Source organism: Ylistrum balloti, unplaced genomic scaffold (genome assembly GCF_031769215.1).
Source record: "Ylistrum balloti isolate Yb309-2 unplaced genomic scaffold, AGI_CSIRO_Ybal_v1 Utg370196, whole genome shotgun sequence".
NCBI lineage: Eukaryota > Metazoa > Mollusca > Bivalvia > Pectinida > Pectinidae > Ylistrum > Ylistrum balloti.
In genome coordinates this window covers 1,148,332-1,167,189 of record NW_026782173.1, presented here as the reverse complement: position 1 = coordinate 1,167,189, position 18,858 = coordinate 1,148,332, and the positions used below count along the sequence as shown (strand labels likewise).

The 18,858-nt window shown below is 34.1% G+C and overlaps 1 protein-coding gene across 1 annotated transcript in view; it reads right to left on the bottom strand.

The window, feature by feature from the left end:
- Positions 1–18,858, bottom strand: part of LOC132551391 (heparan-alpha-glucosaminide N-acetyltransferase-like) — a 30,175-nt gene extending 11,317 nt beyond the window's left edge. The window contains exons 1-13 of the mRNA XM_060215532.1: positions 18,847–18,858; positions 18,288–18,439; positions 17,627–17,760; positions 15,679–15,806; positions 14,847–14,916; positions 14,404–14,461; positions 11,850–11,966; positions 7,220–7,341; positions 6,699–6,806; positions 5,206–5,360; positions 4,967–5,079; positions 4,195–4,316; positions 3,065–3,101 (exon numbers count right to left, since the gene is read on the bottom strand). Of these exons, the coding sequence (XP_060071515.1) occupies positions 3,065–3,101; positions 4,195–4,316; positions 4,967–5,079; positions 5,206–5,360; positions 6,699–6,806; positions 7,220–7,341; positions 11,850–11,966; positions 14,404–14,461; positions 14,847–14,916; positions 15,679–15,806; positions 17,627–17,760; positions 18,288–18,368 (1,245 nt within the window). The 5' untranslated portion in view covers positions 18,369–18,439; positions 18,847–18,858. The remainder of the gene's footprint in view (positions 1–3,064; positions 3,102–4,194; positions 4,317–4,966; positions 5,080–5,205; positions 5,361–6,698; positions 6,807–7,219; positions 7,342–11,849; positions 11,967–14,403; positions 14,462–14,846; positions 14,917–15,678; positions 15,807–17,626; positions 17,761–18,287; positions 18,440–18,846) is intronic.

Here is an 18,858-nt window from a genome sequence, read left to right as displayed (position 1 = left end):
TAAATGGTACCTACCTTACATGTAGGATTGGTGTATATATATATATAAATGGTACCTACCTTACATGTAGGATTGGTGTATATATATAAATGGTACCTACCTTACATGTAGGATGTTATATATATATATATAGTACCTACCTTACATGTAGGATTGGTGTATATATATAAATGGTACCTACCTTACATGTAGGATTGGTGTATATATATAAATGGTACCTACCTTACATGTAGGATTGGTGTATATATATATAAATGGTACCTACCTTACATGTAGGATTGGTGTATATATAAATGTTACCTACCTTACATGTAGGATGTTATATATATATATATATATGGTACCTACCTTACATGTAGGATTGTTGTATATATATATATATACATATATATAGTACCTACCTTACATGTAGGATTGGTGTATATATATAAATGGTACCTACCTTACATGTAGGATTGGTGTATATATATAAATGGTACCTACCTTACATGTAGGATTGGTGTATATATATAAATGGTACCTACCTTACATGTAGGATTGGTGTATATATATAATGGTACCTACCTTACATGTAGGATGTTATATATATATATAGTACCTACCTTACATGTAGGATTGGTGTATATATATAAATGGTACCTACCTTACATGTAGGATTGGTGTATATATATAAATGGTACCTACCTTACATGTAGGATGTTATATATATATATATAAATGGTACCTACCTTACATGTAGGATTGGTGTATATATAAATGTTACCTACCTTACATGTAGGATTGGTGTATATATATAAATGTTACCTACCTTACATGTAGGATGTTATATATATATATAAATGGTACCTACCTTACATGTAGGATTGTTGTATATATATAAATGGTACCTACCTTACATGTAGGATGTTATATATATATATAGTACCTACCTTACATGTAGGATTGTTGTATATATATAAATGGTACCTACCTTACATGTAGGATTGGTGTATATATATAAATGGTAGGATGTTATATATATATATAAATGGTACCTACCTTACATGTAGGATTGTTGTATATATATAAATGGTACCTACCTTACATGTAGGATGTTATATATATATATAAATGGTACCTACCTTACATGTAGGATTGTTGTATATATAGATGTTACCTACCTTACATGTAGGATTGGTGTATATATATACATGGTACCTACCTTACATGTAGGATTGTTGTATATATATATATAGTACCTACCTTACATGTAGGATGTTATATATATAGATATACATGTAGGATTGTTGTACCTACCTTACATGTAGGATTGGTGTATATATATAAATGGTACCTACCTTACATGTAGGATTGTTGTATATATATAAATGGTACCTACCTTACATGTAGGATTGTTGTATATATATAAATGGTACCTACCTTACATGTAGGATTGGTGTATATATATAAATGGTACCTACCTTACATGTAGGATTGTTGTATATATATATACCTACCTTACATGTAGGATGTTATATATATATATAGTACCTACCTTACATGTAGGATTGTTGTATATATATATATATGTTACCTACCTTACATGTAGGATTGTTGTATATATATATGGTACCTACCTTACATGTAGGATGTTATATATATATATAGTACCTACCTTACATGTAGGATTGTTGTATATATATATGGTACCTACCTTACATGTAGGATTGTTGTATATATATATATGGTACCTACCTTACATGTAGGATTGTTGTATATATATAGATGTTACCTACCTTACATGTAGGATTGTTGTATATATAGATGTTACCTACCTTACATGTAGGATTGTTGTATATATACATGTTACCTACCTTACATGTAGGATTGTTGTATATATACATGTTACCTACCTTACATGTAGGATTGTTGTATATATACATGTTACCTACCTTACATGTAGGATTGTTGTATATATACATGTTACCTACCTTACATGTAGGATTGTTGTATATATATAAATGGTACCTACCTTACATGTAGGACTGTTGTATATATATAAATGGTACCTACCTTACATGTAGGATTGGTGTATATATAATACCTTACATGTACCTATATATGTATAAATGGTATGTTATATATATATATATAAATGGTACCTACCTTACATGTAGGACTGTTGTATATATACATGTTACCTACCTTACATGTAGGACTGTTGTATATATATAAATGGTTTATACCTACCTTACATGTAGGATTGTTGTATATATATATATACCAACCTGATAAACACAGTCTATCATACAACCAGGGTTTATATATATATACACAGTTATCATACCAACCTTACATGTAGGATTTATACAGTTGTATATATAAACACAGTCTATCATACCAACCAAGGGTTTATACAGGTATGATAAACACAGTCTATATACCAACCAAGGGTTTATACAGGTAACTGATATATATACATGGTAACTGAACACAGTCTATCATATATAACAAGGGTTTATACAGGTAACTGATAAACACAGTCTATCTATCTGATAAACCAGTCTATCATACCACCAAGGGTTTATACAGGTAAATGATAAACACAGTCTATCATACCAACAAATGGTTTATACAGGTAACTGATAAACACAGTCTATCATACCAACCAAGGGTTTATACAGGTAACTGATAAACACAGTCTATCATACCAACCAAGGGTTTATACAGGTAACTGATAAACACAGTCTATCATACCAACCAAGGGTTTATACAGGTAACTGATAAACACAGTCTGCTATACCAACCAAGGGTTTATACAGGTAACTGATAAACACAGTCTATCATACCAACCAAGGGTTTATACAGGTAACTGATAAACACAGTCTATCATACCAACCAAGGGTTTATACAGGTAACTGATAAACACAGTCTATCATACCAACCAAGGGTTTATACAGGTAACTGATAAACACAGTCTATCATACCAACCAAGGGTTTATACAGGTAACTGATAAACACAGTCTATCATACCAACCAAGGGTTTATACAGGTAACTGATAAACACAGTCTAACTGATACCAACACAGTCTATCATACCAATCAAGGGTTTATACAGGTAACTGATAAACATAAACACAGTCTATCATACCAACAAAGGGTTTATACAGGTAACTGATAAACACAGTCTATCATACCAACCAAGGGTTTATACAGGTAACTGATAAACACAGTCTATCATACCAACCAAGGGTTTATACAGGTAACTGATAAACACAGTCTATCATACCAACCAAAGGGTTTATACAGGTAACTGATAAACACAGTCTATCATACCAACCAAGGGTTTATACAGGTAACTGATAAACACAGTCTATCATACCAACCAAGGGTTTATACAGGTAACTGATAAACACAGTCTATCATACCAACAAATGGTTTATACAGGTAACTGATAAACACAGTCTATCATACCAACCAAGGGTTTATACAGGTAACTGATAAACACAGTCTATCATACCAACCAAGGGTTTATACAAGTAACTGATAAACACAGTCTGTCATACCAACCAAGGGTTTATACAGGTAACTGATAAACACAGTCTATCATACCAACCAAAGGGTTTATACAGGTAACTGATAAACACAGTCTATCATACCAACCAAGGGTTTATACAGGTAACTGATAAACACAGTCTATCATACCAACCAAGGGTTTATACAGGTAACTGATAAACACAGTCTATCATACCAACCAAGGGTTTATACAGGTAACTGATAAACACAGTCTATCATACCAACCAAGGGTTTATACAGGTAACTGATAAACACAGTCTATCATACCAACCAAGGGTTTATACAGGTAACTGATAAACACAGTCTATCATACCAACCAAGGGTTTATACAGGTAACTGATAAACACAGTCTATCATACCAACCAAGGGTTTATACAGGTAACTGATAAACACAGTCTATCATACCAACCAAGGGTTTATACAGGTAACTGATGAACACAGTCTATCATACATATTATATTTAGGTGTCTGAATCAGGAGATTTACATAATCGATAAACCTTATTCAAACTATTCTTTATTTTCCAGCTTACAATATAAAAGGAATGAAATATTTCCACCTTGTACAGATTATGAGAAAATTCTATAAAGTAATATACTTATCATCAGTCATTTGCATTATTTAACTAAGAACACTTACTTCGGACAGTGTGGTACCTCCATCCCGAAGGTAAGGCCGCAGTGAAGGGCAACAAAGAGGAAGTTAAATATCCACTCAGGCCAGTAGTAAAGTATGTCTCTTGCTCTGCTCCAGTATGAATGCTGTGGAAAAAAGGTACAATTCAAATATGTCTAAGGGTGTATGTGTGTGTGTGGACATGTGGATATCAGCCTTATGAATAAACAAAAGCTGTATCAACACCATGGCAATATGATACACATACCATGTGGATGTCAGTGTCACAGATAAACAGTAGGTGTTTGGAGGCTGTGATGTCAGTGTCACAGATAAACAGTAGGTGTATGGAGGCTGTGATGTCAGTCTCACAGATAAACAGTAGGTGTATGGAGGCTATGATGTCAGTGTCACAGATAAACAGTAGGTGTATGGAGGCTGTGATGTCAGTCTTACAGATAAACAGTAGGTGTATGGAGGCTGTGATGTCAGTCTCACAGATAAACAGTAGGTGTATGGAGGCTGTGATGTCAGTGTCACAGATAAACAGTAGGTATATGGAGGCTGTGATGTCATTGTCACAGATAAACAGTAGGTGTATGGAGGCTGTGATGTCAGTGTCACAGATAAACAGTAGGTGTATGGAGGCTGTGATGTCAGTCTCACAGATAAACAGTAGGTGTATGGAGGCTGTGATGTCAGTCTCACAGATAAAAGTAGGTGTATGGAGGCTGTGATGTCAGTGTCACAGATAAACAGTAGGTGTATGGAGGCTGTGATAACATAATACACCTACCATGTGGATGTCAGCCTCTCGGATAAACAATAAGTGAACAGAGGCTGTGATGAGATATGTGAGTGCAAACCTCTGTAGTACGCCTGGTATTCTCAGATGTGGCAAGGACACAGCTGTGGAGGTAAAAATGTCAGAATTTAGTCATAAGATACATTTCATGATCAGGTGTTCAGTAGTACAAAACTTACACAAGCCTCTCATGTTAAGTTTTTATGTGTGTCTATATTGTTTAAACTTACGTGAATGTCCACCCGCTGTGTTGACAATTAAACCCAAAACAAACAGAATACAAGATCTCTTCAGAATCTTCAGAAATATTTTCCATTTAGGGACACATTTCTGTAAGAGGGAACTGTATGAAAAGGCCATAGAGGTTCCCATGATGAAAACAAACCTACAAGGTGAGAAAAGATCATATGCTTAAGAAAATCTATAAAATACAGAAATTTGTGACTCTCATACATATACATGTACTTCTATTACTGAGGCAAAATACATTCAAAACACTGAGGTTAAAGCCAGAGAATTTTCTTAAATTCAGTTAATATTGACTTAATACTCAATAGATCAGTGTGGTATATCACTGACAGTATAAAGACACATTTTTGTTCTTTACAATTTTCTAATTTTCCTTTTTTTAGCTTACAAATTATTATCGTGATACTCAGCCATTTCAGATTTTTGGAGGCTTACTAAAGGTGAATTTACTACACCAGTTTGATATATTCTGTAACATGTTTACCAATGTATAGGATAGATGGGCATCGTATCCACAATCTACGAAAGTTCAGAATAACTGCTTTTCAATGAGGATTAAGTATTTACACTAGATCATGCAGGAATACAGTGATTGAATATGTCGTTTATATAATGACATATCTACAAAACATCTCAGTGGTAGACATATGATAAATAGTATTATATATAAGTGAAACAGATGTTAGTGTTTTGTTATATCTATTGGTTTTTTCCTTCAAATGTACAGAATTTCTAAAGTAATAACACTTGTAACTAACAAAGCAAAAACAGTGCAAAAAAATAAAATGTGTGTGATTCAACCTTCTACAAACAGCAATCAGTGAACAGGTAGTAAATGACATACCAAGGGAAAACCAAATCTGCTACAGTGATACCATTCCAGTCCGAGTGGGCAAAGAACCAATAACCCCCTCCACCATAGTTAACAAAGCACATTACGACTAAACTCAATCTAAAACAAGGAGAGTTACAGATGTAAGAAAACCTCAAGGCTTAAAGTAGAAAAAGGCATTAGTAGACCTCATGTTATAGAGGATATTGTAAATCCAAAACAAGGAGAGTTACAGATGTGAGGAAACCTCAAGGCTTAAAGTAGAAAAAGGCATTAGTAGACCTCAAGTTATAGAGGATATTGTAAATCCAAAACAAGGAGTCACAAAAAGTCAGCAAAACTAATGCAATATAACATCTTTGTACTTATCTGACAATAAGCCCATGCTTGACAATCTGTAGAATTACAAATACTATATAATTGCCCATCCCCCCAACGTGAGCCAGAGATTATGTATTGCAACCCTGGCCTTATTGTATGATAAGTACAATTGTAGACTAAGGTCTGAGAGTTGTTTCTACAACAGAAAGAAATACAAGTATTAGTATGAAGTATTAGTAAACATGCAAGCAGTTAACTACTAAATACACTGTACATGCCAAGGAGCATTCTGGAGTTATCTCCCTTTGTACATCCACTTACCACGGAAACACCAAATCTGCAACTGTGAGCCCATTCCAGCGGGCATGGTGGAAAAACCAATAACCCCCACCCTTGTAGTTTACAAATATCATTATCACAATGCTTATTCTGTAAAATAACACAAAACAACATCAATACCAGACAGATACCGTAGCTAAGCCTTCACATAAATAATTATAAATACACTTTGGCCTAAAATTCTTATAAATCAATATTAAATACACTTGTATTTTGTCACATCAAGTTAATACTATATATTGCTTGAACTTTGTTTGATTAAATCTAGGTTATGCAAATACTGAAAGGTCAATAATAGAATGATACATGGAAAATAAGGCATGAATGAACAGATGCAATTGTAAAAATGCTTTATTTCTCAATTTCTGATATTGATAACTTTTTATAGTTATGACCTGAAACTTACAGGAATTAAATGTATGTAACCATATTCCAAATTCAAGTATTTATGAAAACTAGACTAAAACATACTTAAAAAGTCTAAAGAATTGATAATAACTTACCCTCTGAAAGTATCCAAGGATTTCAGACGCTCTTTTTTAGGTCTGTTTTCCTCATTGTCAACTGGATTGATATTGGTGTTCATATTGTGCATGCTGCCAAGGTCCTGTGAAGCATAGGCATGCTGTAAAATACAAACAGACACACTGTGTCACAAGTATCTTTATAACAAGGTCAGGGGTATAATACAAACAGACACACTGTGTCACAAGTATCTCTCTAACATAGGTATGATGTATAATACAAACAGACACACTGTGTCACAAGTATCTCTCTAACATAGGTATGATGTATAATACAAACAGACACACTGTGTCACAAGTACCTCTCTAACAGAGGCATGCTGTAAAATACAAACAGACACACTGTGTCACAAGTATCTCTATAACGAGGTATGGTGTATAATACAAACAGACACACTGTGTCACAAGTGTCTCTCTAACATAGGTATGGTGTATAATACAAACACACTGTGTCACAAGTATCTCTCTAACATAGGTATGATGTATAATACAAACAGATACACTGTGTCACAAGTATCTCTATAACAAGGTATGGTGTATAATACAAACAGACACACTGTGTCACAAGTATCTCTCTAACATAGGTATGATGTATAATACAAACAGATACACTGTGTCACAAGTATCTCTATAACAAGGTATGGTGTATAATACAAATAGACACACTGTCACAAGTATCTCTCTAACATAGGTATGATGTATAATGCAAACAGACACACTGTGTCACAAGTATCTCTCTAACATAGGTATGATGTATAATACAAACAGACACACTGTGTCACAAGTACCTCTCTAACAGAGGCATGCTGTAAAATACAAACAGACACACTGTGTTACAAGTATCTCTATAACATAGGTATGATGTATAATACAAACAGATACACTGTGTCACAAGTATCTCTATAACATAGGTATGCTGTATAATACAAACAGACACACTGTGTCACAAGTATCTCTATAACAAGGTATGGTGTATAATACAAACAGACACACTGTGTCACAAGTATCTCTCTAACATAGGTATGGTGTATAATACAAACAGATACACTGTGTCACAAGTATCTCTCTAACATAGGTATGGTGTATAATACAAACACACTGTGTCACAAGTATCTCTCTAACATAGGTATGATGTATAATACAAACAGATACACTGTGTCACAAGTATCTCTATAACAAGGTATGGTGTATAATACAAACAGACACACTGTGTCACAAGTATCTCTCTAACATAGGTATGATGTATAATACAAACAGATACACTGTGTCACAAGTATCTCTATAACAAGGTATGGTGTATAATACAAACAGACACACTGTCACAAGTATCTCTCTAACATAGGTATGATGTATAATGCAAACAGACACACTGTGTCACAAGTATCTCTCTAACATAGGTATGATGTATAATACAAACAGACACACTGTGTCACAAGTACCTCTCTAACAGAGGCATGCTGTAAAATACAAACAGACACACTGTGTTACAAGTATCTCTATAACATAGGTATGATGTATAATACAAACAGATACACTGTCACAAGTATCTCTCTAACAGAGGCATGCTGTAAAATACAAACAGACACACTGTGTCACAAGTATCTCTATAACAAGGTATGGTGTATAATACAAACAGATACACTGTGTCACAAGTATCTCTATAACATAGGTATGGTGTATAATACAAACAGACACACTGTGTCACAAGTATCTCTATAACATAGGTATGATGTATAATACAAACAGATACACTGTGTCACAAGTATCTCTCTAACATAGATATGATGTATAATACAAACAGATACACTGTGTCACAAGTATCTCTATAACAAGGTATGGTGTATAATACAAACAGACACACTGTCACAAGTATCTCTCTAACATAGGTATGATGTATAATACAAACAGACACACTGTGTCACAAGTACCTCTCTAACAGAGGCATGCTGTAAAATACAAACAGACACACTGTGTTACAAGTATCTCTTTAACATAGGTATGATGTATAATACAAACAGATACACTGTGTCACAAGTATCTCTATAACATAGGTATGCTGTATAATACAAACAGACACACTGTGTCACAAGTATCTCTATAACAAGGTATGGTGTATAATACAAACAGACACACTGTGTCACAAGTATCTCTCTAACATAGGTATGATGTATAATGCAAACAAATACACTGTGTCACAAGTATCTCTCTAACATAGGTATGGTGTATAATACAAATAGACACACTGTCACAAGTATCTCTCTAACATAGGTATGATGTATAATACAAACACACTGTGTCACAAGTATCTCTCTAACATAGGTATGGTGTATAATACAAACATACTGTGTCACAAGTATCTCTCTAACATAGGTATGATGTATAATACAAACAGATACACTGTGTCACAAGTATCTCTATAACAAGGTATGGTGTATAATACAAACAGACACACTGTGTCACAAGTATCTCTCTAACATAGGTATGGTGTATAATACAAACAGATACACTGTGTCACAAGTATCTCTATAACAAGGTATGGTGTATAATACAAACAGACACACTGTCACAAGTATCTCTCTAACATAGGTATGATGTATAATGCAAACAGACACACTGTGTCACAAGTATCTCTCTAACATAGGTATGATGTATAATACAAACAGACACACTGTGTCACAAGTACCTCTCTAACAGAGGCATGCTGTAAAATACAAACAGACACACTGTGTTACAAGTATCTCTATAACATAGGTATGATGTATAATACAAACAGATACACTGTGTCACAAGTATCTCTATAACATAGGTATGGTGTATAATACAAACAGACACACTGTGTTACAAGTATCTCTATAACATAGGTATGATGTATAATACAAACAGATACACTGTCACAAGTATCTCTCTAACAGAGGCATGCTGTAAAATACAAACAGACACACTGTGTCACAAGTATCTCTATAACAAGGTATGGTGTATAATACAAACAGATACACTGTGTCACAAGTATCTCTATAACATAGGTATGGTGTATAATACAAACAGACACACTGTGTCACAAGTATCTCTATAACATAGGTATGATGTATAATACAAACAGATACACTGTGTCACAAGTATCTCTCTAACAGAGGCATGCTGTAAAATACAGGCATTGTGTACCATTAGAGAGATTCTTGCGAAGACCTAATCATATTCTTACTAAACACCCCCCCCCCCACTTCCGACCGATCCCCCCAAAAACAGTCCTTATACTCCTTATACTGTACAACATCTCTGTAGTGGCTCTAGCCAATTACTAAGAATAAAGTATCACGAAAGCTTTATACACTTGAAATGATGTCCTGGATCTGATGAAAGAAAATACAGTAATATGATACAGTAAAATGTCAAGATAATTCGCCAGTCATAAGTCTGGTTAACCAAATCCATACCACACTGTCATTGACAAGGTTTGTAGAGCCGTCTTAAACTCTCTTGTCATATAGACTGGGCCTGTTCACAAATACCTGTACACCTCCTAAACAAAAGTAGGACAAGTTAGCAAAATGTTAGCATGTCATACAAATAAACACGATGTTGACACAGTTTATAAAATATGAACAGAAAAGTATACACCATGTACAACATGTTAACACCACATCTGTACCATGTACAACAAATATACACCATGTAAACACCATGTAAGACCTACGTATAACAGAAGTCTGTGCTGTATTACATGTACATGCCATTGTTTTTACTTCTACTAATATTTTACTTTTATTTTCAGTCTCTAACCAGCTCTGGCTTTTTTCTATAAAACAACAAAAGCAGGTAACATACCAGGATCCCAAACATCACCAATAAGAATATAAGTAAACTTTCATTTTGATAAATGTTGCATTTCAAGATGTTGATGGAAGTGCAAATTTCCTTATACAGTTGAAACTCATCTCAAAATCACTGGAGTCAAAACAATTTTTCTTCTATATCTTTGAAATTTTAGTTTGGATGACTCAAATTTCATGGAGTTGAAATTTTGTTTGAGTCAAAGTGATTTTTAGTCCCTTAAGTTGTAAAGCAAGGGAAATATTGTCTTAAAATTTACATTTGTCAAAAAATCTACATGTCTTCTGACGAAATTGATTAATACATACACAGTAGAAAATCACCTATGCGTAACACATGTTATTTGGACACTGTTGAATTTCGAGATATTGAGTTTCGACTGTATGTGAATTGATTCCTTAACATTATACGTGTAGATACAGAGATATATAAAGCATGACTAGCTTACTTATATTCTTACAAGCCAACAGGAAATATTTCATAGCATTTCAAACAGAAGCCTTTCAAGAAAGACTGGATTTAATATTTACTATAGAAGTGTAGCAAATGACTAGGAACATTACAGAGGAATGTCAAAATCCTCTCAGATATACGCAATGCTATATTTACTGGTACTATTAAAGCTAGCATTAATGGACAAAGCCAAGCAGAATTTTCACACCATGTAGTAAAGATCTTATAGCAGACTAGCTGGGTAAAGACAACCAAATGGAAAGACAGAGGAGGATGGTACCCGCGGTGACAACTATACCGCAACATGTCTATTCCTACAACTCACCCTCCCCTTAGTCTGGGACTCCCTAGAGCGTCCAGCACGCCGCCTTACAGCTCTCCCCCTCTCTCCTGTTTGCTTTTCCTTGATAAGTTCTCCCTGTTCCTTAGATTCATTAGGAGGCTGTGAGGGGAAAATGGGCCACATTAACCCAAGGTTTACTTTGATTTGCCTGTGTCAAATATTCCTGTTTGTCACTTTGATGGTCAACAGTGTGTAATATATCCAATAAGGATGGAACAACCATTGAATGAGAACACCAGGTACAGACTTAAACAAACTGTCCATGGGCATGCTTCCATCACAATATATAGACCTGATACAAAAGCAGCTGATTTTACCTACTGTAATTAGACACTGAGACATGTTTTTGACTTATAAATAGTCTAAGCATGATATATTAGTTTATCAGGATGTTCTCCCAACTTTTTAGTTGTAAAAGATGACAGGATTAAAGTAAAGCCAACAGGGCACCTGCCCTGAGAATATCACTGCAAAGCAAAATTGTTTTATTGATAAGGTCAAGGTATTTTTTTCACCAAACTATCTCAGACAACTGCTACATAAGAGAGTCATTTTATGTCATCATTAATGATCAAATCCAACCCAAATTTCTCCAACACTCAATTCTCATCTACAGATGTAACAATCTCCTTCCCTAGAATGATAGTTGTTATAACAGAACCAGCACAGAATTGAGTGTGACATTTTGATGACTACACTGTCACCTACATCAGACAAATCACCATGGTTAAGCATACTAGCATTGTCATACGTCATGTTCCAATGGTACAGAATTGATAAGACTTTATTGGCTTATTGTAACCCAATGTACACTAAGGTTGAATATAGTGTGACGAGATCGTAAGCAGATTAAAGAAAAGAAAGTACACAAAATGGTAACAATGCACTGTAGTCAATTTGGCTATGCTTTGTTTATTATTTGGTCATAATTCAGTCGAAAAAGTTGGTTGATTCCTTACTATCTCATACACTACTGTGTACATACATCCGTGCTAGTATGCTGAACAATGGTCATTTGTTTGATGAAAGTAACTGTGTGGTCATCGAAATGACATACACAAATCTTCTACCGGTTGCGTTACAAGAGCTTCTATTCTGTTCACATTACCAACCTGAAGAAAATGTTCCAAAATAACCTCCTATTCTATCTATCCTTGACTCTTTCTGTTTCTCCGGAAACTGAGAAAACAGAATGGTCTATACCGATAAGGATGTGTTTTTGGGAAAATATGTCACCTTATTGCCTGGACAGCATGAGATGGGCCTCCTTTATATTTAGTGAAGTAACTACCAACTATTACAGGGAGAATCCATCTCAAAATGACCCTGGGCAATAAACAGTACCCATAAAACAAACATCCCCCCCCTAAAAGGGAAAAACAAAACACAAAATAAACAAAACAAGAAAATGGTTACATTTTATACGTCTATATTATGTACATTATGTAGATATCATACAGGTAGATTTGCTATAAAACCGATTCCTATAATCCAAGGTAAGGAAAATGTCAACAACAGGGTATTTATATCGCTATCTACCTTTGATTATATCTCGATACAGTGTCATGTGATCAGAATAGTGTCTGATATAGTGTCATGTGATCAGAATAGTGTCTGATATAGTGTCATGTGATCAGAATAGTGTCTGATACAGTGTCATGTGATCAGAATAGTGTCTGATGCAGTGTCATGTGATCAGAATAGTGTCTGATACAGTGTCATGTGATCAGAATAGTGTCTGATACAGTGTCATGTGATCAGAATAGTGACTGATGCAGTGTCATGTAATTGAATCAGTGGCAGATAATGTGTCATGTGATCAATATGTAACTGATCTTGTGTCTTGTGACTGATCACACATAGCATGATTTAAAGTAGCATAATACATATAAGCAAACATTACATTTGCTATCAATACTTTCCAGTTTATTTGAGTGAAAACCCTGTCAGGATGTAAGATCGCTGATGCGTGTCCTTATTCTTGTGGAACTAATTGTGATTTCAAAATTCAATTTGTCTCAACAAGTTTAATTATGTTATGATGAAATGGAAAAACAACTAATTATAGGATGTAGGCATTAAAGTTTGATCACTCTGCCATTGATTAGTGATGTCAGTAAAGGTTTCACAAACACTGGGTTTGTTGGGAGTTATAGTGACAGAACAATACATAAAGTGATACTGTATAGTATACACTATGTACATCATATCAAATTTATCATAGGATACATTTAAATTATTAAAGCATTTTTCTATCCTCATGTAATCAGTTACATTTCCAACATTTGTAACTTGTCTCAAAATTAAAAAAAAAAAAAAGAAAATAAATATATCAGCTGGTATTGAACTATCCATGCTCTAAGAAAAAAGTCAGGTTCTAATAGAAATCATGCAGACAGGCAGCAGAAGTGCATTGGTTACTCTACCGTTGGTTATGGTTTATACAGTGAAAAGGATATTAAACTGCAAGGCAGATATGCATATACAGATAGGTATATATTGAGTGGGTGGGTAAGACAAGCAGATGATGGCCTACCGGATCTATCAAACGCTCTGCTCCGGCACTTAGTAACACTCGGTTCCACCAGTGTCGTCTGTAACAGAAACCATGTCAATAGAGGGTGCTGCTGCAGAGGTGGACACCAACACAGACTGAGTAATCAAGGGGTGTTTTTACCTAGTAATATCAGATCTCATCAGTATCATACCTTAATGGAGTATAAGTGTGTTCATTAGATTGACTTCATCAGTCTTCTACAGTGAGAGCTCTACACCTTTGTAAGTCATTTATAAGAACCTAGTTAGATTTACTTTAATTCAAACAAATATATGACCTCAATAACAGAAGGTTATTCTTTCTGGTTGTTTCATGTTATCATAATGAGAAAAGTACAAGCTCACAGGCAAAAATTCAAAAAGAGCTACCAGACAACTGAATGAGGTCAGTGACATCACTGAAAGGCTGGTGCACTTACTTACCTGTGACAATTGATTGCAAAAACCCAAAGCAAGGCCACACCCACAAAGATTCCAATGGCCACGTATATAGCTAAAGTAAAACAAGTTAAGAATGTATTATTAGGTTCACAGAGTGAGAGGATAACCAAGTTTCTATGGTTTATACTCTGATTCATCACATCTACTAACAAAATCACACACATTGCTTTTCTTTTGATTTTGAAATTAAAAATGATTTAACATATTATGCTGTTGTTTCAGATACATATCATAAACACATCATCTTGAATTTTTCATCTTTCACAGCCAATAATTCCATATCCAACTGAATCATTGTACGGTTCTTCATATTTTCTTGAGAATCATCAGAAAAACTTTTCATATTCCATACTTACAAATGTTACTTTTGTTACTTTCTCAAAACTCACAAATGTTACTTTTGTTACTTTCTCAAAACTCACAAATGTTACTTTTGTTACTTTCTCAAAACTCACAAATGTTACTTTTGTTACTTTCTCAAAACTCACAAATGTTACTATCTCAATACTTATAAATGTTACTGTCTCAACACTTACACATGTTACTGTATCAATTTACTTAAATCTCAACATTTACAAAGGTTACTGTCTCAACACTTTGGAATGTAACCATCTCAACACATAAATGTTTCTGCACTTACTGATGTCTCAGTCTAAATACCTACAAGTCATACTGTCTCAACATTTACAAATGTAACTGTCTCATTATTTATGAATGTGACTGTCTCAACACTTTCAAATGTGACTGTCTCAACACTTAAGAGTCTTAAATGTGTCTGTCTCAACACTTATGATTGATTCTGTGTATTACTTACGAATGTTACTATCGGCTGGCATGTTCATCTGTAAAGCAGTATCACATTTGATGTTGGAACTGTTATGAGGATTTTTTTGGATGTAGATGTAATAGACACCATATTCATCCAATTTTAATGTCACTTTCCTGAAAATACATTTTAAACAGCTTAACTTTAATACAGTTTAACATATTATAACAAAGTAAAAAAGCTTGTGTTCAAACAAAAAAGCCTTTAAAGCTGTATTCTTAATATGGTTAACATAAATTCTGAATAATTTCTGCTTTTATGGATTTTAGCTGGACTAAAATAGTAATAACAGTAAGTAAGGTAAGTATAAGAAAAATTTGTTCTTTACTAGTTCTGATTAACAATTAAATATATGAACATTTCAAATACTTGAACTCTCTGACAAATAAGAAGTAATACCTGTTGAACGACCAGGACAAGACTACTCAGATAAAAAAATCAGTCGTTTTCCTTTTAAAGAATATAACCCCCCCCCCTCCCATTTCCAAATGAAAAAAGAATGGGGTCCTATATCAGCCTAGTATACAAATGGATTCTGATATCAGTTCTAGAATAAGAATGGGGTCCTATATATGCCTAGTATACAAATGGATTCTGATATCAGCCTGGAATAAGAATGGGGTCCTATATCAGGCTAGTATACAAATGGATTCTGATATCAGCCTAGAATAAGAATGGGGTCCTTTATCAGCCTAAGATACAAATGGATTCTGATATCAGCCTAGAATAAGAATGGGGTCCTATATCAGGCTAGTATACAAATGGATTCTGATATCAGCCTAGTCTACAAATGGATTCTGATATCAGCCTAGAATAAGAATGAGGTCCTATATCAGCCTAGTATACAAATGGATTCTGATATCAGTTTTGGACATTCTGAGAATTTGGGCTAATGTCACATCTGTCATCTGTTGTATATCTCTAGAAAATCTCCAAATGACTATCTGATTGATAGAGTATATCTTTATCTAGATAACAACATATAGTATATCCTTATCAATTCCCTAACCTCTCAGTATTCCCTTATCTCAAGTACAACTGTACATACAGACAACACAGTTAAACCATTCCTTTACGTCTCTCCTCATTTCTATATTTGATACAAAATAAAAAATATCCTCCTAGACATTCTCTCCCAAAATCTGTAGGTGACTTTGGTTATATATATATACCATAAGCTAATTTCAAGTTCCATATAAATATGGAATGATAATGTAGATGAGGATGTAAGCAATATTCATGTCTGTATATGGTACATATTTATGTATTGCTTAGCTCTTAAAAGTACATGTAGTTTGCTTGACAAAATGCAACCAATATGTATAACTGTTATAAAAAGATATTGATATGTCCCACTTCTGTCTACCTTGACAAAAGAACATAAATATACACTTTGATGAATGTTATTATCTACCACTATATTACACTACCAAAGTTTAATAGTGTAGAAAACATTTCTGTACATGTACATGGACCTCCATAACTAAAAAAGAATCTACATGTAAATCAAAAACCTGCGAAAAAACATAAATATGTCCATCAAGGTGACCTATCATTGATAGAAAAACATCCTTGTATATAACATATAGCATCCCTCAAGATCCATCCATAAATGTATATCTACAGATTTTTGATGCCTCGAGATATAATAGAATGATGTCAGCCTATACAAACTTAAGCCAAGATGAACTGCCTGTATTGCCTAGGCCTAGTTTCAGCTGTTTAGTATATAACATTGTAAAAGACGTTTGATCCTAGTCTTAATTATCAGTGTCTGGACAATGAGACAAATATATGACCAGTAGGGATTATTAAATAAGGGAGGTAACTGCAATATTATTTGTTATTGACAATTTGTTTTTTTCTTTTATTGACATTTTTAATGCTATATATCTGATTGTTAAACTATTTATCACAGACCACAGTGTGAACTTACGGGCAGCTACCGACTTGTGAAGGATGAGTTTTGTTGAAGTCATAAGTTATCTGGTACTGCATTTTCCATCTTGTATCAAGACTCACGGTACAGTTGTTGTTCCTTTCAATTGCAACAGTTTTCCTTAACTTGCACTAGTTATGGGGAAAACAAAAAACATCATTTTGTCAGGACAATGTGTAAACATTAACAAAAGAGATATCAAGAGCAGTTAATGGACTGTCAAGTCTTTCAGTAACACTTTAAGATAATCAGAAATTGTGTTGTCTTTAAACAACAAGAAATCTATTACCAATGTTGAGTTTTCCTTTTCTAGATAGTATTGGTCAACCTAATTCTTCACCTTAAATGGCACTGACACATATCAGCTAATGCTAACTTCAAGTGCATGTTTTGAATACCATATGTCAGCAGCTACCTGCAAAGGGGAAACTCACAACACAGTGTTAGCATTTCTACATATACAGTTTGATGGTTATGAACATGTTATGCCTATATTAAGTATATGAAAGTTTTCTAATCAGCATGAAAGAAACAAAGGCACACTTGCTCATTCAACTTGTACATTTTTGTAAATGTTAAAAAATTACTATTAAAAATGAAAAATTCATACATGAACCAAGTATGCCACTCAGTGAAAAATGTTGACAACCTAACTTACCCCATGGCATTCTGTAGTTTGTGTCCATAAGATGGTATCATTTGGAACCTTAGAGATAATTGTTAATTTGGCCCTATCCATCTTGTCTGGGGGAATATTGGATGGGTTACACAACAATTCCTCCTCTGGCTTTGCTAGTATCACCGATAACCCTGTAATTATTTAACAATTAGATAGATAACATGTTCCAGATGTCAGGAACTTGCTTGACAACAACAGTAACCAGTAAATTTTGGATTCATTTGCCTTGTTCATTAAATATTTTTCCTGTTTTATAAATACTGCTTTCAAATAAACTTTGTTATATCTGATCGCTGTCAATTATTTACTAAGTTGCATCTAACGGTCGTGGTTGTATACGATAGCAGTGAATGTGGAGTTCTAGATCTCCCAAATGTGCAAAGCAAGTGTCTGAGTACGCAAGTTGTGGGTCATTTTCGAATGTTTTGCTATCCCAATTTTCCTCAAAATCACATTGACCTTTATAAACGAATGATAAAAACAGTAATGTCTGGATCATCAATGTGTAGATTACGTAAAAATTAAAAAAAGTACAGACCAGTCAGCAACA